The sequence below is a fragment of the Trifolium pratense genome, linkage group LG7 (assembly GCF_020283565.1).
Source record: "Trifolium pratense cultivar HEN17-A07 linkage group LG7, ARS_RC_1.1, whole genome shotgun sequence".
Lineage (NCBI taxonomy): Eukaryota > Viridiplantae > Streptophyta > Magnoliopsida > Fabales > Fabaceae > Trifolium > Trifolium pratense.
The window spans coordinates 6,988,316-7,014,892 of NC_060065.1; the positions used below are offsets into that span (position 1 = coordinate 6,988,316).

Genomic DNA, 26,577 nt, shown 5'->3' on the forward strand with positions numbered 1-26,577 from the left:
TGATACCATCTCATTGATACCATCTCGTGCTATTTGCAATGAAACAGTTGGTTACACTTCAATGCACCATAAAGCTACTACAAAAGAATTTATTTCATTATATGGCAGCAGTTCTAATAGTTTAAAGAATAAGAAAAGAAACCTTCCGCCAATCATGCCGTCGATTTGGTTCCAAAGCCACACTTCTTCCCAAATCTCTTGGAATCTTTAACCCCCCAAATTTTCTTCCAATTTCCCTCCACCCTCCACTCTCAATTGTCCACCAAATTCTCCATGGTGAAGTAGTACGCTGATTTTACACTATACCCACAACTCACCATGTCTCGAAAATTTCCAAATAGGAGTGTCTTCTTGGATATCCTCAAAAATTGGCATGGATAAAAAAATTTGTGCATCTCTTACATTAAAATACTCCTCAATAAATCTTTTTCTCCACTCTTTTCCATTATAAATGTTGATCTTTTTCTCCACTCCTCCATAAATAAAGAAAAATCAACAAAATCAACATTTCTCGAGTTATGTTACTTTCAGGTCAGTGTGTGTAATTCAAATTACATCGAGTATTAATTCAAATCATACAATCTTTTGTGTTCTGAACTTTTTGGTAAGGATAATTTGTATCATAGATAATAATAATTCAAATTACGTGTTTTTCTATAAAAATAGAATTGTTGAAACAATTTTTTCAACACACAAAAAGAGGGCATGTGAAGGGAATTGGGGTTTTTATGGAGAGTGTTTTGTAGACTTCTAGGATTAAAACAACTAATACTAAACATCTGGTTACCACACCTTTGGATGAAGAAGGGGGAACTAGATGTTTTGGTTTGTTTTAACATAAGCATGTGTGGAATGGTTGAGGCACAAGAGAAGAAGATTGTTGTAACAAAATATCTCTGGTGAATTTTCTTTCTTAAATATAAATCCCAAGTAAGTTTATTACATTATTAGCATTATTGGCAGATCAAAACACAAATTAGTACTAGATTTCTAGAACTAGAACACCACAACCTACATTACTTGTGCAAGATGGCAAGTGAACAATGTAATACGAATGATGTGTTGTGAAAAAAAAACCAGCCACCAGCACAAGAATCGATGTTTCAATTTCAATTCTTGGTAGGAAGAATCAAAATGTTATACACCCTCCAGTAACACTGAAAATTTGACAATCCAGTAAATTTGCAGGCAGTAAATTTGCAGGCAACCTCTGAAGCACGGAAACTCCTCGAATTAGGCGTGTCCCGATGTCGAACACGCGTCGGTGTCAGATACCAGAACGACACCGACACTTATAATCACATTAAATTGTGTCATTGTCTCAGATTATTATAGGGTCGATGTGTCAATGTCCGTGTCTGTGTCCGTGCTTCATACCAGGCTACTACTTTCCCAATTCCATCATCTCGACCATTTGCTTTGCTATTCAGAAACGCCTGCAAAATGTACAATGTAGTTACAAACACAAGGACATAATGAAACATAGCTGCAACTTAATTTAGAATAAGCAATTATTCAAACATTTCACACAACTTATATTGCTGTTCAATAAAGGATACACATCTTTTGGCCTCTTCTGCAACTACAAATCTTCCCTGCTGCATTAAAGCCATTCATATTCTACATCAATTACCACCACAGAAATTATTATCAATCATAAAACAACAACAATAACAATAACAACAAAGTTCATACCAGCAAGTTGAAAGTTGAAGTGACAAACTAAAACATGATGAAAAAATTGTACAACCACTTTGACTAAGGTTCAAAACCCATTTGATCAACAAGGTTCTGCAAATCCAAAGTCCAATCATCATTCTTTTCTACCAAATCCTCAACCGGCACATCAATTCGAGAAAGATCACCAATCACAACTTCATCCTCTGGATTCCCACCAACCAATTCTTGGTTCAGTAAATCCTCCCACACAGTATCACCCAAATTACTCTCAACTTTAGCACTTGGAACAGAAGTCAATGTACTGTAATCTTTGATTTCACTGCTTGATTCGTTATCATAAGCATTTAACAATGTCTCCATCTCAGACTCAATAGTAGTCAACCCCTCTTGTTGTTCTTGACTAGAATAATCAATCACAGATTCAATTGGCACTGTCATCATGGTAGCAGAATCATTTTGCAAATTCTCCAAACTTGAACTAGCAGTGAGTCTCCGTTTTCGCTTCATTTCAACGCCTTTCAACTCTCTGTTGTTTGCCAATTGTTGTATGAAAGATTGATTACTGAGTGCTTTTGCAAGGAATGTCATCATCTGTTGATGTTTCTTCTCAGTAATCAACAGCCTAGCTTCCATAGCAGATAACTGATCCCTTGAATTATGCTGCAGCTGTCTCAACTTCACAATTTCAGCCATTAAAACAGCCCTGTCCCTTCTTAACCTCTCAATCTCACCTTCAAGACCATACTCTCCTAATTCAATACAAGCACCACCACCAGTTTCTTGTTGCATAACCTGTGACTGTGTAACATTTCTTCTTCTCTTGATTGTTTTCAACAAGTTCCTCTGTCCAGCTAAAAAACCTTCGTTCGCAAATTCCCATCGATCCGGATCAACTTTTCTAAAACCCTGCATGTCCATAGAAAAATCACTCAACAGATTGAACAAAACAAACATCTTCTATTTAATAAGTACATAGACATACACAAACAGCAGACACGTGACACCGATAATAATTGAAATAAAATAACTAACACCAGCTATTTATTGAATGTAACTATATGTATCAGGGTATACACAATAAACCTTCAATTTGAAGTAGTATTAGTTATAACCAATTTCCAACTCTCACGAGATTCAGTCTTTGTAGACTCGATTCGTAATCAAACAAAAAACATGAAGAAAAAAAAATCCAACTAATCATAACTAAATTTAAACTACATTAAACAATATTTAACTAATTCTAAGTTCTAACAACAATCAAATAAAATTAAAACGAAAAGTGATAATTTACTTACATAAGTATTAAGTTGACGAACGAAGCTAGAGAAATTACTGTGTTTGAAGTAACGAGGCAAAATGGTGGTGGAGAATTTGTGAAGATCCCAAACAACGAAACTATTACGAGCACCACTCCATGAAACAATTGAATCAGTAGATGGATCTTCAACAACATCAAAAGTTTTGGTAAGAAATGGAGGTGGACCAATTTCATGTAACCCTTCCATTGGTTTTGGTGTAAGGTTTGAACCTGAAGATGAAGAAGGTGAACATGATGTTGAACCAACACTTGCATAAGCTAGAATTTCTTCCTCTTTTACTTGAATTCCGTTCATTGAGTAGTAAAATGGTTTGGATTATGGTTTCTAAAGAAGCGTGTTTGTGATAATCGATTTTGGGAAGTGGTAAGTAGAGTAGGTAGTTATGGTTTGTTTGGGGGATTAGGGGAGATTGGAAGCAGTTTAATTTAAGGGGGTGGTGGAGTAAGAAGGTTCTAGAGACGGGTTTGAGAGAAATTCGGTTGGTGTTGTAATTTTTGAAGATTGTCAGAAACTTCTGTCATTTGTTAGTCTTACGTGGCATAAGATATTTTTTGAAACAAGTTCTGGAAGGTTCTCGACTTATCAGCTCTTTACACCCAGTGTTTTAAAAACCGAACCGGACTGGCCGATCGAACCGGTTGAACCGGGAATCGGACGATGTCCGGTCTGGTTCATACATTGGATCGGACAAGTTATTGGACCGGCGTGAACCGGGAAAAACCGGAGGTTTTCACGAACCGCCGGTTTAATTACACGACCTCATTTTGTTATTATTAATAATTAAAAAAAAAAAGAAGAAGCATAACGCAGATCAATCACAGTATCGCAAATAAGAAGCAAAAAATAGAAACTTGAAGATGGAAGAATGAATTTTGAAAATAAGAAAAGATGGAGATCGTAATCGCAGTATCACACAGAAGAAGCAAAACATAGAAACTTGAAGATGGAAGAATGAATTTTGAGAGAAGATGGAGTTCGTAATCGCGCATATAAGAAGAAAAAGTAGAAACTTGAAGGTGAAAGAATGAATTTTGAAAATAAGAGAAAATGAAGCATGGAGAAGATGGAGCATGGTTGTTGTTGATGGGATGAGAAAGAAGCAGAAAAGCGGCGCATGAATTTGGTGAACAAGTAGGAGTAATTTAATGGGTTAGGGTCATTGTTTGGTATATATGGGCTTAACTTTTTTTCTTTTTGACAAATTATGGGCCTAGCTTACAATTGTGTTTTATTTTAATTTTTAATAATTGAATCAACTATATTTTATTTTTTTTGGTAGAAGAATCAACACTATATTTATTAAAATATTTACTATTTATTTATTTTAATTGTGTTGACGATGTTTAGGATTTGAATTTAAGAACTTGTGACATTGTGACATGAGTTTATGAAATTTTCATATTTTTAATGATTTTTTTAAACTATATAGAGAACAGTTCATTCTACCGGTTTAATCCATTTTAATCCGGTTTGTCATGCGGTTCGACCAGTGACCCAGTGGTTCGACCAATGAACCAGTGACCCAGTTGTTGGAACAAAATTGATTTAAAAATGTTTGCCCCTATATATAAAGGTTTTGATGATAACAAAGTATTAATAAACAATTGGAAGGACTAAAAATTTATTTTAAGTGCGCAGATATAGGCATCAGATAAGCTCTGAGTAAAGCTCAGAGGATGTGAATTCAGAAGTTCATAAGCGCTCAGAAGATGTTGGACTTCAGAAGTTACAACCTTCAGATGATGAAGTCTTCAGAACTTCTTGAGTGATTAAAGCTTCATCAACATCTGAAGATCTTTTTGAAAGCTGTAAAGATTCCCTTTGCAAGTCAAATCTTCTACCAATGAAGAAAAGGACCTTTCAAGCCTGATCAGTTCAAGCTACTTTCGTTCTGTCTGTCCTCACTTGAGAACGTGGGTCTTCAGACTTGTTAGCTGAATAAGGAAAGTCTACTTTGCAGTAGTCAAAGTATCTGAAACTCTTACTCAGTTTAGATACAAACAAACTGCATCAAGACAGACTGCTTGAAGACAAAAGATTATCAACTCCAACGGTTCTTTTTGCAACGACTCTTTTCTGGTGGTATATATACTAGAAGGATCAGCTGCATCATATATAACAATAATCAAGGATTGAACGTGAGCTGAACAAACTCTGAATTCTGTATACAAGCTCTGAACCTCTTACCAAGTGTTTTTGCACTTTAGTCAAATACTTTATACTCTTTGTATTTGTTCTCTTTAGGTTCTTCTAAGAGCATCTGTATATTTTCATATACTTTACTATTACTTGAGGAAACTTAAGCTTGTGTGCTTAAGTGAGAAGTCTTAAGCTTGTGTGCTTGAGCATTGTTGTGAAGTCTCTTGCTTGTGTGCTTGAGCAGGTGTAATCTTGTGTGATTATAGTGAAATCCCTTGGAAGTGCAAGGGGACTGGACTACTCTCGTTTTGTGAGAGGAACCAGTATAAATTGCCTGTGTGATCTCTCTCTCTCTCTCTTAACTTGTTTTATTGTGTTTTTTATCCGCTGCTGTTGTAGTTAAGTTAAGAACTTGAAAAAGTTTTAAACTTGACTAAAACACAATTCAACCCCCCCTTCTTGTGTTTTCACACCTTCAATTGGTATCAGAGCTTGGTCTGTTACTTTCACTTAACAGTGAGACAGTAAAGATCTTGTGAGAACACTATGTCTGGAGGAGACGATAGTAGTACTAGAACAACCGGTGAAGCCGGTGAGGCCAGTGGTGCTGGTGGTGGTCCTAGAAATGCTTTTGGTTTTGACTACTTAAGTAATGAATCACATGAACATAGTGGCAATAGAAAAGCCCCTATATTCAATGGTGATGCATCTTTATTTGAGTGGTGGAAGGAAAGACTGTATAGCAATATTACTGCTATTGATCATGAGTTGTGGGATTTGGTTGAGCTGGGAGTAACTTTTGAAAACTTAAATGAACATGGAAGATTGTCCATTGAGCATAGAAAGTTACTCACACCAGCTAACTTAAAAACCTACACTAAGCATCATAGAGTAAAGGACATTGTTGTTGGTGCTATTAGACATGAGGATTATGTCAGAATAGAGAACAAGTCTACTGCTAAATCTATCTTTGACTCTATGTGTGCTACCTATGATGGTAATGAAAAGGTTCAAGAGGCTAAGGCTAGTCTCTTGATAAGGCAATATGAACTATTCACTATGCAACAAGATGAAAACATTGAGACTATGTTTACAAGGTTTCAAATCCTTGTATCTGGTCTTAAAGCTCTTAAGAGAAGTTATTCCACCTATGACCATGTTCAGAAGATTCTGAGAAGTCTTCCTATTGCTTGGAGACCTAAGGTCACTGCAATAGAGGAAGCTCAAAATCTTAAGACTCTGAGTCTTGAGGCTCTGATAAGCAATCTCAGAAGCCATGAGATGGTTCTGAATGCTGATTCAGAAGCTAAGAAGAAGTCCAAGTCTGTGGCTTTACAGTCAACTAGGACTCCTTCTAAAGCTCTTAAGACTCAGCTTCTTGACATTGAAGAGGAATCTTCTGCAGATGGTCAAGAGGAGGAAATGGGTGAAGATGAGTTTGCTTTATTCACCAAGTTTCAGCAATGGAACAGATTTAACAAAAGAAATTTCAGAGGTAACAGCTCCAGAAATTTTGTCAGCAAAAAGGATGATTAGAAGAACTGCTTCAACTGTAAGAAGCCAGGACACTTTATTGCTGATTGTCCAGAAATGTCTGCTAAAGACAAAAGCAAAAGATACAGCTCAAAGAAGCAACAATTTAAGAGCAAATTGAAAAAGAGTCTGATGGCTACTTTTGAAGAGCTATCATCTGAGGAAGAAGTTGAAGAAGAAGAAGAGGCAAATCTAGCCCTGATGGCTTCAGCTGACTCAGATGCAGACTCAGAGGATGAATCAGAATCAGAATCAGATTCAGAAGTAACAGATGAGGTATTTTCTGACTGTTCTAAATCTCAACTTATAACTGCACTTAACAAGGTCATTGAGAAACATCTCAGAGCATTAAGTAAACAAAAAGTTTTTCAAGAAAAACTTAACACTCTGACTGAACAAGCAGAACATTTTCAAGGTCTATATCAAGAAACTCTGAATAGAGTAAATGACTTTGAAAAAGGTTGTGCTGTTTGTCACAAACCTATTGATGAGCAGGAAATAGCTCTTCAACAGTTTGTGCATCTCAACCTTGGGAAGAGCAAAGCTGCTAATAGAATTTATAATGTTTTGAGACATAGAGGAGAAGGACTTGGCTATGAATATGGTAGAACATATTCAAAGCTAAAGACCTTTGCCAAAAAGGTTGGAAAATCTTGGGTTTATTATGTTGTTCCACAAAGTGAAGAGGGAAAGAATCCTGGTAGTTTTGAAAATGACAAAGATGATCTGAGTGATTTAGAAGCTGACAGCTCAGAGGAACCCAGTTCCTCAGGATCTGGAGAAAGAAGTTCAGAAGATAGAAGTTGTTCAGAACCTGAGAACATCAGTTCAGAAGTTCTGAAAGCTTCAACATCTGAGACTTCAAATTCTGGATCCAAAGGAACTTCAGTACCTGAAGCTAGTCAATCTAAAAGATCAGAAGTTTTTAAAAGAAAAAATTCTAAATCTCAGATGAAGTACAGGACTCAGATTATTTATGATTCTAGAGTCAGTAGATATAATCAATCAGAACATGGGATTGGTGATAAATACAAATCTTGGAATCATAAACAATCCAAATCCTGGAATAATAACAGATTTCAAAAGAAAAGGCTTCAAAAAGGTCATTATTCCAAACCAAGATCTTTCTCTAACACTAGACAACATAGTAAGCATGTATGGACTAACAAGCGTGGACCCAGAAGATGGGTACCAAAAGCTGAAATAATGTATCATTCAGATTTACCAACTAGGAAAGGATATGTCCTACCTAGAGTATGGAAACAAGTTCTATGCAAAGGAAGAAGAGCTTATGTCCTAGACAAATGGCTGACAAGTTCTCAAGTTAACAATCAGAACTTGATAAATGAAGTGGTAAGAAACAAGGCTAGATTGGTTGCACAAGGTTATAGTCAACAAGAAGGGATTGACTATACTGAAACCTTTGCACCAGTTGCTAGACTTGAAGCAATCAGGTTACTTCTATCTTATGCTGTTAATCATGGAATAACTTTGTATCAAATGGATGTTAAGAGTGCCTTCTTAAATGGTTTTATTTCTGAAGAAGTGTATGTTAAGCAACCTCCTGGTTTTGAAGATGTCTCAAACCCAGAACACGTTTTTAAATTGAAGAAATCACTGTATGGTCTGAAACAAGCTCCAAGAGCCTGGTATGATAGACTCAGTAATTTCCTTCTTGAAAAGGGTTTTGAGAAAGGAAAGGTTGACTGCACACTCTTTAGAAAAACAACCAAAGAAGACATTTTAATCATTCAAATTTATGTTGATGATATTATCTTTGGTTCAACTAATGCTTCCTTGTGCAAGAATTTTTCTAAGATAATGCAGGATGAATTTGAAATGAGCATGATGGGAGAATTGAAATTCTTTCTTGGAATTCAAATCAATCAGAAGAAGGAAGGAACTTATGTTCATCAATCAAAATACACCAAAGAACTTCTGAAGAAATTCAACCTAGATGACTGTAAGATAATGAACACTCCTATGCATTCAACTACCAACATGAGCAAGTCAGAAGATGAAGGAAAAGTAGATCAAAAGGTCTACAGAGGTATGATTGGTTCTTTACTCTATCTGACAGCCTCTAGACCAGATATTTTATTCAGTGTTTGCTTATGTGCAAGATTCCAGTCAGATCCTAGAGAGTCTCATCTTACAACTGTAAGAATCTTTAGGTATCTGAAAGGAACAACTAATCTTGGACTTCTCTATAAGAAATCCAATGATTATGTGCTAAATGGATTCTGTGATGCTGACTATGCTGGAGATAAAATTGAAAGAAAATCCACAAGTGGCAATTGTCAATTTGTTGGTGAAAACCTTATCTCCTGGGCTAGTAAAAGACAAACTACTATAGCTTTGTCTACAGCAGAAGCAGAATACATTTCAGCAGCTAAGTGTTGTACACAACTACTCTGGTTAAAATATCAGTTAGAAGATTATCAGGTAAGCAGTAACAATATTCCTTTATATTGTGATAATACTGCAGCCATTCATTTATCTAAAAATCCTATCCTACACTCTAGAGCCAAACATATTGAAATCAAACACCATTTTATCAGAGATTATGTTTAGAGAGGCATTATAGATATTAAGTTTGTTGATACTGAAAATCAATGGGCTGACATATTTACTAAAGCCTTACCTGTTGAAAGATTTGATTTTATAAAGAAACATCTGAACATGTTTTCAATCTCTGAATGAAATTTTTTTTGGGCTTTTAAAGTGTAAGAGGTTATGTATATCAGAACTTATGATTCAGAACATCTGAAACACAAGCTCTGAAGTACTTAACTCTGATAGAGAATTTTAAATACTCAGAGGCTCTGAACTATTTTAAGTGGGAAACGTTTAGTATTCACTGCTGAACAGTTGTCCATTAAAATAGCAGTTACCGAGTAAATTTCTGCACGTGGTCTACGTGTGTCAGGTAGTGGGTGGTTAATGATGATTTTTGGTATTCAACTTTCTGTCAATTAGCGTAACTTCCCAAATTTGCTATTTTCGTGTTAACTATGTGCATTTAAATAAAACTTACACAATACACTTGCACACTTCTCACTCTCACAACCTACACTTTTATCTTCTCTCTAAACCTTCAACAAAATCTTCTTTCTCTCTCATTAGTTCCAAACCTTACCCTAATCTCCAACAATGGCTGGTGCTTCGTCTTCTTCGTCAAAAAGAATTCCACCGTTTATGTTCAAAAATCTTCAGATCGTTGGGAACGAGATGGAGTTTCCAGAATCTGAACTCACTTTTCTTTCAGAGAAGATGGTTGATTTCGACGGTCTACAAGCTAATGGGTTTGACGTTAAAAAGTACTTTATCACTCAGGGATGGGATAAGTACTTCGACATGCTTAATGGTCCTATATATCCAGATTTGCTGAAGAAATTCTGGATGAAAGCTAAGGTTTTTGACAAGCATGAAGCTAAGAAGGAAGAACTTGCTGCAATTGAGAGGAATCCTAGTCTGAAAGGAAAAACTAGGAAGGAAATGGGTCTGTTGGAATTCACTGGTATACAGATTAGGTCAAATATCTGTGGGATGAACATGGCATTCTCGCCTATTCACTTCAATGCTTTACTTGGTTTGCCTAACTCTGGGATAAAGTTAGATGCATTTGAGAAGGATACCAGATACAGAGATGATCTTCTGCATCTCATCTGCACTGATTTTTCTTTGAAAGGCAAAGTCAAAGGACTGACTGATGAATGCAGAGTTCTTTTCAAGATCATCTTAGCAGCTATCAGTCCAAGGGTTGGTGGAACTGATACAATCTCCTGGACTCATCGTCATCTGCTGTATTTCCTTCTGACAGGAAAGAAGGTGAATCTTGGAGACTACTTTTTTGAAAGGATATGTGAAGCAATCTTCGCTAGCAAATCTCAGAGAAAAACAACTATTGTTTATCCTAGGCTGCTATCAGACCTTCTGCATCAAGGTCATGTTGTTCAGAACTTAAAGAAATTCCATCCAGAACTTGTGGAGAAGAAGTTCTCGCCTGAAATTCTACATGCCAGTTTCCTTACCAAGATGCGTCTTATTTCTACAAAGCTGGTTGCACCTCCACAAGAATTATCTGCTCGTCTTGAAGATCGTTTGTATGTGGATGGATATCCGGTTATTTCAGAAGCTGATGCTGAGCACATCATTCAGGACTATTTGGAAGTGCTCAGAAAAGAAGGATTCATTGTTGATAGGAGTATGATTCCTCCTGCTCCTGCAAATATGTATAATCCTACAAGGAGACCTAAGAGAAAGGTTGTTTCTCAAGCTGATCAACCTAAGCCAGATCTCTTGGCTCAGAAGAGGATTAAGGTGGAGCAAGCTGATGCTGAAAAGAGAACCAAGAAGAAACATGAAGTTGCAAACAAGGCTGCTGAAGGACCTTCCAAAGAGCCTATTGTTGTTGAGGAAGACAGTTCATCTGAAGAAACTAAGTCTGAAGATGAAACTGAATCAGATGAAGAGACCATTGCTGCCAAACTTCGTAGAAGACAAGTTCTTGTTCCTAAAGGTAAGTCTTCTAAGTTTGTTTTTAATGAAGCTGAAATTGGGATAGGTTATACAAAACCTCTTAGGACTATACTTCCTGAACCTACAATTATTCCAACCTCTGATAACCCTCTTTCTGAATTAGAAAAACATCTTAGCCCAGACCCCCTCAATAATCAAACCTTTACCCACAAATCTTCATCACCCCCTAAACCAAATTCACCTCAACCCCAATCACAAAAAGAAACACCTACCATTCCATCATCTGAACCAGAATCACATATTCCAATCACTGAACAAGCTTCTCCCACAAAACAACCCTCTCCACACAAATCTCCTGAACCATCCCCTGAACACATTTATCCTGAATCAACCTCTGACATCTCATCATCTGAATCAACTCCTGAACCCAATCCTAACCCAAGTGCTGAACATGCTTCTCCTGAGCGTATTCACACTTGTGCTCCCAAGCCTTCAGAGGCAGAAGTTGTTATTATTAACAACCCTGCTCATGAATCACCAAATTTCTCTACCATTCCTAATTTCTCACCCTCTTCATCTAACCCTTTTGATAATCTATCCACTCAGCTTCATGATGACTTACTTAGATTATCTAAGATAAAGGACAGGTTCTTAGTTTGTCCCTCTGATGTGGATTTAGAGGTGTCAAGAATTAAGGCCAAGATTTGCAAGGCTTTGGATGCTGTAGGTGAAGACATTAAGGCTGTTATTGGTAAGAGAGATCTGGATGTGATAAGCTTTATGAAGGACAGTTTGGCAAGGGCTGATTTGAAGAGATTGACTTCTTATCGTCATGAGGAATTTGAGCGTGCCAAACTTGTAGCCTTTGCTGCTGCTGAACAGCGTTTATCTGCTTTCAAGGTTTGCTGGATTGATTCCAAGCTTTTTCAGAGTCTTGAAGCTCACAGGGTTGAGAAGGAACGTCTAGAAGAAGCTGCTGCTAGAGTTGCCCAGTTGGCAAATGAGCTACATCAAGAGGATGCCCCAGAACAGGATGTACTGAATGTACAGAATCAGGATGATGTCCTGATGATTGATTATCCAGAGGAAGGTGAATCCTCTGATAAAGGCAAGGCACCTTTGGTTGAAGAACAAGCACCTTTGATTGAAGATCAAGCTCATGTGGTTGTTGATCAGTTGCAGATCTTTCAAGAAGCTCTGAGGGAACAACAAGAAGGTTTGGAAAGGCAAATGACAGCTCACCTCAATTTGGAATCCAAAGTGGATGGTCTTGTTTCCAACGTGGGGTCTCTGAATGACAAATTTGACCAGCTCTTAGCCTTTCTCAAGAAACCTTAGGACTCTTTGCACTTTATGTTTGTTTTTGTTTTATCTTCTGAACTTGTTATTCATATTTTTTCTTCATTTTTGTCTGAACAATTTCTTTTTGGATTTTCACTTAGTTATGTGGTTTGTTATTATTTTTGTTTGTGCTAACTTTCTTTGATAAATAAGAACATAAGAACACAAGATGCTTTTAAACGAAAATTTTTATTAATGATCTAACCATGTTGAGTACATTGGTAAAAAGAAAAAGAAAAAGACAACCTAATCCTAATCAGATGGATAATACTCAGAAGAAATCTCAGATTTCTCCTCAGCATCCTCTGATGAAATTTCTATGGGATCTGGGTTCTGCTCTTCCTCTTCTTCTTCTTGTTCTTCTTCTGGAACATAGCTAGCCAAGAACTCAACATAGTCAGCATCATCTTCATTCTCTTCAGCTTCAGAATCTGATGAGATGATTATAATCTCAGCTTCTTGTGGTTTCTTGTTGTCTTCTTTATTTTTCTCATCTTCTTCGCGTTTTTCGTCTTCTTTCTTTCTTCGAAACTCTGCGATGCGTGAACTAAACCTTCTCATTCTTCCTAATCTCTCTTGTTTTACTCGTTTATTCTTGTTTTTACGTGAAGAAGGCATGTTAACTCGTTCACCTTTTATAAACCTTTGAGCGCGTTGTTTTTTGTCTTTGAAATAAATTCACCTTTGTAACAACCACTCTTTTTTCTTTCACTGTCTTGGTTATATAAATTTTTTATTTTTTGATAATGACAAAAGGGGGAGTAGTTACGCATTAATTGATAAGTGATAAGTTTCAAAGCTGAAACCACGCTTTTATCTCGCCTTTATCCGTTAAGTTAAAGTTGTTACTTTTAAGTTGTTTTACGTATTTCAATGCGGAGACTAAGTTAGTTGAAACTGAAATAAATTTCATAAGTAAGGATAAGTTAAGAGTGCAATCTTAACTTAGCCTTATGAGACTTAGGGGGAGAGCTTGCAAACCTCTCACTCTGAAAAAAGATATGAAATTTGTTTTATTTCAAATTATCTTAATCTTATACTAAATTAAAATATCATGGATATAACTTAAAGCTTTGGCTTTAAGAAGTATCAATCTTAGGGGGAGCTTGCAAACCTCATAAACCTAAGAGAAACATGATAAGTTAATTTAACAACAATTGTCAATTAATACTTATGTTTGTCATCATCAAAAAGGGGGAGATTGTTGGAACAAAATTGATTTAAAAATGTTTGCCCCTATATATAAAGGTTTTGATGATAACAAAGTATTAATAAACAATTGGAAGGACTAAAAATTTATTTTAAGTGCGCAGATATAGGCATCAGATAAGCTCTGAGTAAAGCTCAGAGGATGTGAATTCAGAAGTTCATAAGCGCTCAGAAGATGTTGGACTTCAGAAGTTACAACCTTCAGATGATGAAGTCTTCAGAACTTCTTGAGTGACTAAAGCTTCATCAACATCTGAAGATCTTTTTGAAAGCTGTAAAGATTCCCTTTGCAAGTCAACTCTTCTACCAATGAAGAAAAGGACCTTTCAAGCCTGATCAGTTCAAGCTACTTTCGTTCTGTTTGTCCTCACTTGAGAACGTGGGTCTTCAAACTTGTTAGCTGAATAAGGAAAGTCTACTCTGCAGTAGTCAAAGTATCTGAAACTCTTACTCAGTTTAGATACAAACAAACTGCATCAAGACAGACTGCTTGAAGACAAAAGATTATCAACTCCAACGGTTCTTTTTGCAACGACTCTTTTCTGGTGGTATATATACTAGAAGGATCAGCTGCATCATATATAACAATAATCAAGGATTGAACGTGAGCTGAACAAACTCTGAATTCTGTATACAAGCTCTGAACCTCTTACCAAGTGTTTTTGCACTTTAGTCAAATACTTTGTACTCTTTGTATTTGTTCTCTTTAGGTTCTTCTAAGAGCATCTGTATATTTTCATATACTTTACTATTACTTGAGGAAACTTAAGCTTGTGTGCTTAAGTGAGAAGTCTTAAGCTTGTGTGCTTGAGCATTGTTGTGAAGTCTCTTGCTTGTGTGCTTGAGCAGGTGTAATCTTGTGTGATTATAGTGAAATCCCTTGGAAGTGCAAGGGGACTGGACTACTCTCGTTTTGTGAGAGGAACCAGTATAAATTGCCTGTGTGATCTCTCTCTCTCTCTCTTAACTTGTTTTATTGTGTTTTTTATCCGCTGCTGTTGTAGTTAAGTTAAGAACTTGAAAAAGTTTTAAACTTGACTAAAACACAATTCAACCCCCCCTTCTTGTGTTTTCACACCTTCACCAGTACCCTCGCCAGTTCGATGACCGGTCCGGTTTTTAAAACACCGCCTAAAAGCCTACCTGTTTCAAATTGAGTGAATCCTAACAAAGATGAAAAATAAACATATTTTGAAATAATTAATAAAGAAAATATTATGAAATAAATTTAGAGCGATTAGGCAATGTCTAAAATCAAATATGGTTTGTTTGGTTGAAATGAAAGAAAGTGAGAAGGAAGAAAAATATTGAAATTGAAGAATGATCTTATTGAAAGAATCAAATATTCGCTTATTGTTATTAAAAGATCAACTTCAACTAATTATAGATTCAATTAATGATTTGGTCATCAATGTTGCAATTCCGGAAGTATGAATATTTCAGTTACTTTAATTTTATCATATTATTTGTAGTAGACAATTTGCAACTTGGATGTTGTGAACTTGTTCTTTTTACGTTTTTAGCGATGTTGAATACTCCCGCTGTCCCATTATATAAGAGTCAGTCAACTATATCACGAAAATTAAGGAAGGTAGACAATTCAATTAAAAATTTAAATTTTATCATTAATTTATGTCATTGTTCCATTTTTACCCCTATACTTAACTTGAGACTCATAACTAATTTGTCTGATACCTTTTTCTTTGGGTAACTCAATAGCCTCTCGTTTCACTGCTACCAGTACTTTGATTAGTATACCACTTACTACACTTTACTTGGAGCATGACATAAATAAAACGGTGGAATATGTACAACTTACACCTTCAAATTTTATTTAGCGTTTCATATCAAATTTTGTAGCGGTTAATAATTTGTTTAAAATTTAATTAAACTTAAGTTTTCTACTCATATTTGGCGCCCAAAAAACTGAGAATAAAAGGATAGAGAACCAAAGTTCATCACATTCTTGAGAACCCATAAAACCTCTTCTTAACTTTGATTTGAACCAAACTCCAAACAAAGATGATGTTCAACCAGACTCAAACCAAACTCGAACTCCAACTCAAGTTGGTGCTCAGTTGAATGTTGAAGAGATTCTACTGTCAAGAGGTGATTTTAACATTGATTTAAACCAAGCTCCAATTGGATCTTGAGCAGCAAAAACGAGTGACTCTTCAACAACATTTGATTGAGCTTCATTCTCCTCAGCAAGCTTGTTCAAATCAAGATCTCAGGCTCTCTGCAACCTCCTTGAGCCATGTCCTCCATTGCAAAACTCTATGCAACCTTCTTCTTTGTTAGAGTACTGATGGTGTAGTTTTAAAGTTGATGAGTGATGAATTTATAATGGAAAAAAAAACCTGACGTGAGTAACACAAAAGATAGAGTAGTAGCATTTCATTGGTTGAAGAGAGTGAGAGAGAAAATTCATTGATGGAGTAGTTTGCTTACACGAGAACCAGTATTGGAAAATGTGAGAGGGAAAGTATTTCATTGGTTAGACAAAAGTGAGAGACATAATTGCTCTAAACAAAAAAGTATGCGTAAAAGTTACTACCTCAAAGGCTGAAAGCATCAATTAGGGGTATTTTGGTCCGAAAATAATTAATGCAAGTGACAATTTAGAAAGATGTCTTATATTTTGGGACAAGTAAAATTTTCAAATTCAAAAGGGTCCTATATAATTGGACGGAGGGAGTATTGTATTTGATGTATTTTATCAATTTGAATGAATAAATATCATTTTATTTTAATATAAAAAAAAAAAGTGATTTGCGAGTTCATTATTCAACATAAATACATAAATAAAAACAAACCCAAATTCAAGTGATGGGAAAATTATCTAATAATATTTAAAACAATTTTGAAATTTTGAAATAAAGTGACCAAATTTGTCAAAGAGTTGAAATAGAATACCAAAAGCATAAATCTTCTTTTTCGACAATATATATCCCCATTTCTTTTTCTTATTTTGTCAAGTAGCCTAGTAGCTAAAAATTCCACTTTTAAGGTAGATAAGTGAGATGATCGGAGTACGAACTCCACCCCCTCCATATTAAATGCAATGTCCTGCCGACTAATCTAAGCTCACTGAACATACATCCTCATTCCTATTAATATTTATTGTGATATCCTTTTAATTCCTTTTTATTATTATTTATGGGGCGTGGGCCGGTCCATTTGCTCCCAGGCTTAAATAAATCAGTCCAACAGAGGAAAATTGCTTTTTTCGCCCCCGATGTTCCTCTTAAACCCCCCAAAAATCCCAAAATAACCTTGAATTTGGGGGGTTTAGGAAGCTATGGATCCTAGGATCCGAAACAAGCCAATTATAGATGGGAACACTTTTTTTTGGGTGGTGGTGGGGGGGGGGGGGGGGGGGGGGCGAAAATTGTGCTTATACGTTGGTTTGGAGTCTACAATCCAAAACCAATTATGTTCGGATTCTGCGAACCGAAATGGTCACGAAAATCACAGGTTTGGATCCTGAGAACCGAAATGGTCACGAAAATCACAGGTTTGGATCCTGCGAACCGAAATGGTCACTAAAATTACAGGTTTGGAGTGTACAATCCAAAATCAAGTTTTCTGCAGAATTTTTTTACAGTTTTACAGGCCAACATTATGCATGTTCGGAATTTGCTCTTTTGCACTAAATTAAAAGTTAAAAATAACCATTGTCATTACATACGATAACTTCAAACATAATCAAATAAATCACAACTTCAAACTCTAAAACGTAAATTACAACTTCAAACTTAAAAACAATTCAAGCAAAATGAGTTCGTCTTCATTTGGCTCCATCTTCATTTGTCTCTCACAACTACAGGATCATCTTCATTTGTTTCCATCTTCATGTCACCTTTTTCATTCTTCATGAGTTCGTCAAACTCAACCATCCGGTCCATAAATGTATCCTCCCAAGTCTCAGCCTCTGGCGCCCTATGATTTTTCCATTCCTTACAAGTTGGAGGCAGTGGACACCCAACCTTCAATTTAACATACACAAAATGGTTTGGAACCATACCAACACACATAATGCGTGCAGATGGATCCAACGGTAGACGACCGCGCAGTGGAAAATAGGTTTCACAATAACCAATCTCGTGTTTAGTTAATAAAACTACAACGCGGTTGTAGGCCGTTGCAAGGATATGCCCCATATATGATTTCACACCATTCGATCATCTCATCTCGGACCTTATACTTTTCACACTTAAAAAAATAATTGGCAGTGTTAACCAAAATATTTGCGGGTTCAACTACATTAGGTTGTGCAATGTCGGGTTCATCGATGTTCGGTTTCATTTCAAACGGAGGTTCGGCCATCACAAACCCTACCTATCACAATAAATTTCAAAATTTTAAAAAGCTGTCCAGTTTGGCATGTGGGATCCGAAATGGGTTCGGATTGTATGAGCCAAACGCGACTGCGATCATAAAACCATGAAAATTGAAAAAATTAACGGTTTAAAGTGCTTATTACCTCTTGTATGACTCCGATTGAGTATTGCGCCCCTCTTTGAGTGAATAAACGTTGCTTTCACGTCTCTGATACGCCAAAAAAATCGCCCTAGCTCCAAAGCTCCCAATTGAGTGTCCAAGTGGTTATGAAAGTGCAACTTCTGAAATATAGGCTATATAGACTCTATTCGGATCCTACACACCGAATATGAGCGTTTCCGGTTGGTAGAATCCGAAATGATGCAAAATTTTAAAAATCAAAGCATTTCGGATTGTACAGTCCAAAATCAAGTTTTCCTGGGCAAATCATCAACGATGTACAAGTCAGACATAGCCAGCCAATGGCTTGTTTAAACTGGTTTCGGATTGTATGGTCCATATCAAACAAGTTTTGGCTTCCATACTCCAAAACCGTTAAAAATAAGGACGTTCGGATTGTACAGTCCAAACCCAGGTTTTCCTGGGCAAAACATCACGTACAAGGCAGGCATAACCAGCCAATTGCTTGTTTAAACTGATTTCGGATTGTATGGACCATAACAAACAAATTTCGGATTCTAGAGTCCAAACGCATTTATAGGGTCAAAATGGTCACTTTGGGGGGCTTGGAGGAAACAATGGGGGAAAAAAAAGCAGTTTTCCCAACAGAGTCCGTATAGCATTGGACCATTATGGATGGACCTAAATGGATAGGTCGATCTGTATGGCAAAAGTATAAACTAATTACTTGCACCTCTGTTTTTGCTAAAATCATTGTGTGTTGCACTTGCATGGGTATAAATAAAAAATGTGACGTATACTTTGCGAATATCATTGTTTGTGTACTTTACTAATGGCATCTCCATCATTGTGTATAATATGTACTCATCCATCATATTGGTTCCAAAAAAATTTGAAATAGTTAAATAGTTCTTTAAATTGCTCAACTTAAATCAAATATTTCCTTCTTCCAGATTTAGCTATTAAACATGCTTACATATGATGTTAAACTGCGATGTGTCCTTTCATGTCTTCTTCAACATATGTAGCAACTATTTTGATTATTCTTTTCAAATAGAGATAACGGGTGGTGGTTGTGTGTTTACCTTAAGGTCATCTTCAACCTCCATGCTTAATGGGTCCAACATAGGAACAACATAATTAATGCTAGCTAGAGTGTTGGTATTAGATTGATAAGACATAAAAGTTTCTGTATAAATTGTTTTGTGTAAGTTAAAAAATAAGTCAATTCAAACGGATCTATAGTCATTAGATTGATATAAACCGTAAAAGATAAAACATATTTTTAACAAAATATATAAAATTCGTTCATATATTATCAAACTTACTCAATATAATCCTTTGGGATGACCTGAGACCTGAGTAATCATGTATACTTTGGCCCATAGAAAGCAATAATAGGAGGAAGGAATCAAACTTGGTTAATGCCCAGAACCATGACATGTGACTTCAACTTTATGGGACAATATGCTAACTAATTAAGTTAGATCCACACGATTTGTTTATATTCCATAACATTTTTGAGACAGGGACGGGGCATTTACGACAGAATTAAATTGGAATGGAGTATCATGCATGAAGTGTATTTTTAATATACAGAATTTATAAAATCAACCACTAATCAAAAGTCCTGAGCTATTCAACCCACCACCAGATGTCAAATCCATTAAAGCTTAATGCGATTCATTTGGTGGTAGTTATAAAATGACAGTTTCTTTATTAGCTTACTTCCAAGTGTAATTCTCGTGTTTTTTTACTAAAAAAAATAACGTTAGTTGGTTCAGTAATGATTAGTGCTGAATTTGGTAAGGAGAATCACGGTTCGATCTCCCACAACTATAATCGGGAGCAGGTTGAAACCACTTGATGTCAAAACTGACCACCACTCAATCCCTCGCAAATACTTATGATGATCAAAAGTGTAATTGGGCGACCAAATTAGTAAATTTTTGAGAGAGGAAACTTGAATGCTTATTAGATACTCTATCGATTTTAAAATAAATGTTGTTTAAAAATTTTATGCACAAGTTAAAAAAATGTAATGATTTTTTTGAAAGACATGACAATTTTAATAAAATAATATTATTTTTTATTGGTGTAATGTTTTAAAAATACTGCACATTTAAATATGAAAAAACCAACATAGATTCATTTAGCCGCAACAAAGAGAATTCTCATATATCTTAAGGGTACATTGAATCTTGGTATACTATACAGGAAAGGTGAATTGCCTTGTAAGCTTAAAGGATGGTCTGATTCTGACTATGCTGGTAACCTTGATAACAAGATGAGGACATCCGAATATGTGTTTATGTTTAGTTCAGGAGCTATGTCTTGATCATCTAAAAATAAAAAACAACCTATATTGTCACACTTTCCACCACTGAAGCATAGTTTGTAGCAACAATTTCATGTGCTATATCCTGGTCATCTAATAAACAACTTATTGTTATACTTTCCACTAGTACTAAAGCATAGTTTATAGTAGCATCTTCATGTGTTTCTTAATTAAGCTCTCAAAAATCCAATATGCATGGTAGATATATTGATGTTAAATATAATTTCTTGAGGGATCTTACAAAAGATGGCATGGTAGAGTTAATTTTAACGATTAATATTTTTAATTGTATAATAGTAAAAATTATAAAAATTTGATATTTTGACAATACTCATTGAGACGAATCAAACATCTTATATGCTAATATTTATATTTGTTTATTGGTAGAAAAATAAGGTCAAAGCAATATGTGTGAATAGTGCACAACAATCAACTGTGTCAATCAAATTGGAACAGAAGGAGTATAATCTACATACATCAATCTTTCAATATATCTAAAAATTGAATCTATTATTTATATGTTTAGGAGTTTCTCTCTCATAGTCTTATTTCTATGTGGCACCATTTCATTGATCCATGTCTTATGTGGCATTCTAATATTTCTCCAATTTCTATGTGACTAACTATGAAGGCCTTTGCAATTTCTCTAATACATGATGATATTATTTTAGTTAGAATCTTTGGTTAATTTGGAAATTCAATCATTTCTCAATTATTGTTTATAAATCGTATTTAATACACCTATTAAAAATAATTTTAAAAGGAAATAACTCAAATTCAAATATAAATAATTATATCTCATTAATATATATATATATTAATATAATACATAATATTATACATGAATTTTTTTTTTGTGAAAGTATTATATATACCAAACAATGGAGTTTTTTTACGTAATATTTTTTTTTATATATCCCACAAAAGTTTTTTCTCAAGGAAACCAATCTACGTGTCACTTTCTTATAAACTTTAATTTTTATTAATCCAATGTGGCATCCTCTCATTCGCAAGTCCATATAATCAGAAAATTGTACTAATTTGAGTTATAATTCTTTATTTGCAGGTCCATATACGGAAGAACAACATTGTTTGTTATTCAAATTAGGATTAAGTATTATCAATTGATGTTAGAGTTTTAAATATTTATTTATATTTTATTGTCATTTTTTTAATCATATGTTTACTTATTAAAAAAGAATTGTTGTTCGTATTATTTTTTATTGGATTTAAATCATGCTTATAAATGTTTTTTTTACTATTATTTATAAATAAATGTTGTACTCTATTTTTTGACTCATTATTTTTTTATTTGTCTAATTTTTCATGTGATATTTAACAAATATACTGATAAAATTATAGAAACTCCTCGAATAACTATACTATAGAATGAATTGGAAAAATGTGGAATTGAGAAATTGATATGCTTAAAAAAAAATTATTCTTAAACTTCATACTTATCACGTAGAGAAAAATGTGTCATTGTCTGAAATATAAAAGGAATGAAGTAATTGACTTCATAGATTATTTTTCTATTTCATTTTATTATTTTATTAATTATGGTTTACCTTAACGTGGTTTTTCTAAAAAAAAAAATACATAGTGATATGTACCAAACAAAATATTAAAATACAGGGGTATTGATAAAAAAAAAACCTACATGGAGATATTAAGCAAAAAATAACTTACACGGGGTGAGACATACATTTGTAAATTTTATTATATAAAAAATATGATATCAATTGAAAGCAGGGAAAGTAACAATGATTTTATATATATAAAAAAAAGAATTAAAAGCAACAATATCATCTATTACTTTATTTTTATTCTCCATACATCACTGTAAAATAAATAAATAAAAATAAAAACAAATAGATACATTTTTTAAAATTTGCACATTAACAAATGAGATATGCTTAAAAAAATTATATAATTTTTTTCGTGTCAAGCAAATGACAAACAATTTTACTGTTCATTACTTTTAAATAAATAATATTAAAATTAAAATCGCCCCATTTTGCTTCTCAAATGTGAAATTTTTTCACACGGGGACATGAGATAAAATACTCCTGAAGAAAACAAATGTCTAAAGGAGATAGATGACAATTAAGAACAAATATATTAACCGTTAGATTAGTTTTTGCATAATGACCTTTTTTTATGAAAATAAAAGAACAAATATATGAACATGTGAGTTGGGAACGCGGAGTAGAGTATCACTCTCCATTCTGCTATTTCTCCTTAAAATCTCCAAAATTTGGATATTTTATCATATTTAAATAAACTATTACATTAAATATAAAATTAATTTTACAAATAATTAAAAAAATCACAATATTAAAATTTTAATAATCCATATTTTTCATGTGTGAAAAAAAATGATCTATATTTTTCATAGAACATTAACCCGGGCGATAGCACGGGTAAGTTACACTAGTTTTTTCTTATATTAGTGATCGAAGGACGTATAATCTAAAACTGTTTGATGAGGTCCATGTATTAGGCGCGCGTGTGTGTTAGGTTGGCTTGTCAGACAATAGGCACACTGTTGCGCTTAGCTATGAGTTGTATCCATCTTTATACAAGGCTATATAAAGGGTCATTGATCATTGAAGGGGTTTTTGTTTCAAGTTTGAAAATAATACTCATGGGAATATCAATAATTTCTAAAAGTATAATTAATATTAATCAAACGTGTTATTTTAAAAATGCCTGAAAATAAAATTTACAATATTATATTATCGTGAGCTTAACTCAATACAGCGACGGAGCCATAAATTTTATTAAGTCTGGGCAAAATTTTAGTCTAACAAGTTTAGCCCTAGTTAACCCTTAAAAATTTTAGTTTATCTCAATTTTGAATAAAATTTTTTAATTTTACCCTAAACCAACTCTTAATGTAGGTTTGCTCATAACTCAGTACATTACATTATATATATAAAAGTCGAAGTTTGAATCGAACATCCCACTTATAGTTTCATGAGTAATACAAGAAAATACCAACTTTCTGATTACAATGCTGCTAAGTCAGTACTAGTACTAGTATGATGTAAGCAAGCACTATCTATATATATGTTTCCATTTTCCATTTATAAATAATAAATAAAATACATAAAAATACAATATAAAACCCCTCTCCAAACTCTCTGTTACTACCTTCCAATCCAACCCCACGCTTCTTCATACACCAAACTCCACTTGCTGCTTCAATCAATACAAACACACACCCTCTATTCTGCAAAGCTCAAACGACGTCGTCCTCACTACCATGATGAGTACTAACTTAAACTCACCCTCCTCTTCTTCAACTTCTTCCTCATCATCCTTATCCATGGATCTAGACGAATCCACCGAAACTCGAATCCAACGACTCATATCCGAACACCCTGTCATCATCTTCACCCGATCCTCCTGTTGCATGTGCCACGTCATGAAGAATCTCCTCTCCACCATCGGCGTTCATCCAACCGTTATCCAATTGGACGACAACGAGATCCCCTCTCTTCCTACCTCCGATCATACTCTCGCTCCTGCCGCTTTCATCGGCGGAATCTGTATCGGCGGATTGGAATCCCTTGTCGCTCTTCATGTCACCGGTCACCTCGTTCCCAAACTCGTTCAAGTCGGTGCTCTCTGGAATAGTATTTGATAATTCATATCATATCATCTTCCTCCTCCGCATAATATGTGCTATTATTAATTAATTGTTCCTATTCTACCTATTATTAGATCATTTCCCTCTTAAAAAAAGAAAAAAAGCATGAATACTATGAAGACGATACTCATCAGGTTAGGTGTGTCTCGATGTCGAACACCAAAATGACACAAACACTTATATTTATATTAAATGTGTAATTTTTATTAGTGTCGACGTATCAATGTCCGTGTGTGTTTGGTGTCTATGTCGGTGTACGGCCTTCATAGCATGGAAATGCTTTGCATGACTAATTGTATAGTAGTTAATTATTTAGGGTGTATTTTCTTTAATTTCGACGTTGAAATGAAATCTCAATTTGTGTTTTGTTGTAATTGAAATTAGTAGTGTAATGGAATTTGTGGGTGCAGTATCTATCGATCATTCATTGAATTGAGTGTGAGTGTGAGTGTGAGTGTGAGAGTCAGTGCCAGCAGTGAATTGAAAGTTGAAACAGCGAAATACTACTATTTATGGTTGAATTGAATGAACTTGCCACGACTATTCTATCTTATGGAATGGATCCGGCTCTCCAGTTTATGAGATTATTCAACTTTTATTACTCCTACTTTTTCATTTTAAGTATCTTTGTTTTGCATACTTTTGAAGATAATGATTAGTTATGTTTATTTTTAAGTGAGAGGTACACTATCTCTTAATAATTTGCATTTGATATTTAAACAATTAACTTTTAATCGATTTTTACTTAATTTAAATATAATTTATTCTCATTGATGGTTGGATAAATATCTCATATTATCAACAAATAGTATAAAAAAAACCGTTTTATTTACTTAAATACTCTTATTGATAGTATAAATAATGATAGTTTAGATGTGTTGAGATACAATAAATAATGATATATTCTCTGGTTCTAATTATAAGAAAAGATTTATTTTTTAGACACATTAAAAATTTATTGTATTTAGTCCATATTATTATCTTGATACATCAAACTTTGAATGTATCTAAAACGTGAACATTTTCTTATAATTAGGAACCGAGGGAGTATTATTTTTTTGTTTTTTGACTTTCACCATCAGTTTAATCCGATTCGAAGACCAGTTCTGATATCAAGTGGTTTCAGTCCTCCTTCCGATCACAATTACGGGGTAATGATATATTGACTTAAGAAAATAATAAATCTTGTATTGAAATTTTAAAGGGACAAATAATTTAAAACATGAAAAATTTACAAAAAAGACACTTATAAAAAGATGGAGGTAGTATTTTATAGGTACAAAATTTTCCAAAGAGTGGAGATCAACAACCCATCACTTGTTTAAAGTGTCCATAATTTTTTACTACTTAAACTAATATTTAATGGTTCACTATTATATATAAAATAAAATAAAAATTAACTTTTTTACGTTTTATAAGGGTTAGCTCAATTTCTAGTCACGAAGGACATTAATAAAGAGATCAAGGTATGAATTTTGAATTATACATTTTTCCAGCTGAAAAAAAAAAGTGTTAACGTTGCAGTTTCTAACTTTCACATAGAGAGCAGCCATCCATTGGAGATGGGTGATTTAGGATCAATTTTGATCCTGAATCACCTCTCTTGATCGTTTTTTATTTCTTTTTTAATTAAATAAGTGGTTTTACACATAATTTTTATTTTTATTTGAGTTTTTCTTTTGTGATTTCTTTCTTTGGTGTTGTTTGATCCCGTTTTAGTGCGGAGTTTGTTTATAATCCTGTCGTCGTGCGGTGTTGTTATCGAATCTTCGTACAATGTTTGTTTTGTTCAGATTTGCAGATTTGCTCGATCCAAATTCAGTACAGATTCAATGAGTTTAGAGTCATCAACGTTGTAGATCCGGAAGCATGACTATTCCGGACACTTGAATCTTGTTATATCAATTGTATGCTTTGTCATATTTATAGACATTAAGCCGTTTTATGCTATTAACTCGGATGATGTGAGATTGTTCGCATATTCATCCTTTCTAGTTTTTAGCGAAATTGAATATGTAATGATTTCGATTGATGTATTATACCAATTTGAATGAATGAATATCATTGTTTTTAGTAAAAAAAAAAAAGCCTTAGCCTTTTTAATTTATACAATATTCTTTCTATGTGGTTAATTTAAAAGGACGGATTTCGGGAGAACCCGGGTTCGATTCCTGGGTGGAACAATTTTTTGGCCAGACTTTACTTACCTCGCAGCCCAACTCTGGACTACTTGGGCCCCTTTCCCCTATGAATCAAAGGGTTATAAACCAAAAAAAAGGATTGGATGCAGTTAAATTTGGCAAAGTCAAATCTTTGGTATTGTCTGATCAAGATCGGACAGTTTAGATCTTAATATAATTTTTTATCTATATTTAATGTAAAATTTTGAGGATAAAATTTACACTCCATGACTGCAT

The 26,577-nt window shown here is 34.3% G+C and overlaps 3 protein-coding genes and 1 long non-coding RNA gene across 10 annotated transcripts; 1 reads left to right on the forward strand and 3 right to left on the reverse strand.

Annotated features, from left to right (window-relative positions):
- Positions 1–895: 895 nt before the first annotated feature.
- LOC123894233 (heat stress transcription factor A-2) lies at positions 896–4,211 on the reverse strand. 7 transcript variants are annotated; one of them, XM_045944179.1, is made up of 4 exons: positions 2,976–4,138; positions 1,696–2,586; positions 1,534–1,595; positions 896–1,436 (listed from the first exon to the last, which is right to left on the reverse strand). In XM_045944179.1, exons 1-2 carry the CDS (start codon positions 3,291–3,293, stop codon positions 1,759–1,761), a joined length of 1,146 nt encoding a protein of 381 aa, XP_045800135.1. In that variant the 5' UTR covers positions 3,294–4,138; the 3' UTR covers positions 896–1,436; positions 1,534–1,595; positions 1,696–1,758. The 7 variants fall into 7 exon arrangements, with proteins under 7 accessions (XP_045800135.1, XP_045800132.1, XP_045800134.1 ...); XM_045944176.1 differs by having other exon boundaries at positions 1,534–1,598; XM_045944178.1 differs by having other exon boundaries at positions 1,534–1,620.
- Positions 4,212–17,509: 13,298 nt separating this feature from the next.
- LOC123895754 lies at positions 17,510–17,866 on the reverse strand. The gene has a single exon (XM_045946244.1). The coding sequence runs from the start codon at positions 17,864–17,866 to the stop codon at positions 17,510–17,512; it is 357 nt and encodes a 118-aa protein (XP_045802200.1).
- Positions 17,867–17,877: 11 nt separating this feature from the next.
- Positions 17,878–18,249, reverse strand: LOC123894234. The gene is made up of 2 exons (XR_006803655.1): positions 18,190–18,249; positions 17,878–18,044 (listed from the first exon to the last, which is right to left on the reverse strand). It is a non-coding gene; the product is annotated as an uncharacterized LOC123894234 (long non-coding RNA).
- Positions 18,250–23,635: 5,386 nt separating this feature from the next.
- Positions 23,636–24,583, forward strand: LOC123894235 (glutaredoxin-C6-like). Its single transcript, XM_045944180.1, has one exon. It carries the CDS (start codon positions 23,774–23,776, stop codon positions 24,152–24,154), a length of 381 nt encoding a protein of 126 aa, XP_045800136.1. The 5' UTR covers positions 23,636–23,773; the 3' UTR covers positions 24,155–24,583.
- Positions 24,584–26,577: the final 1,994 nt, after the last annotated feature.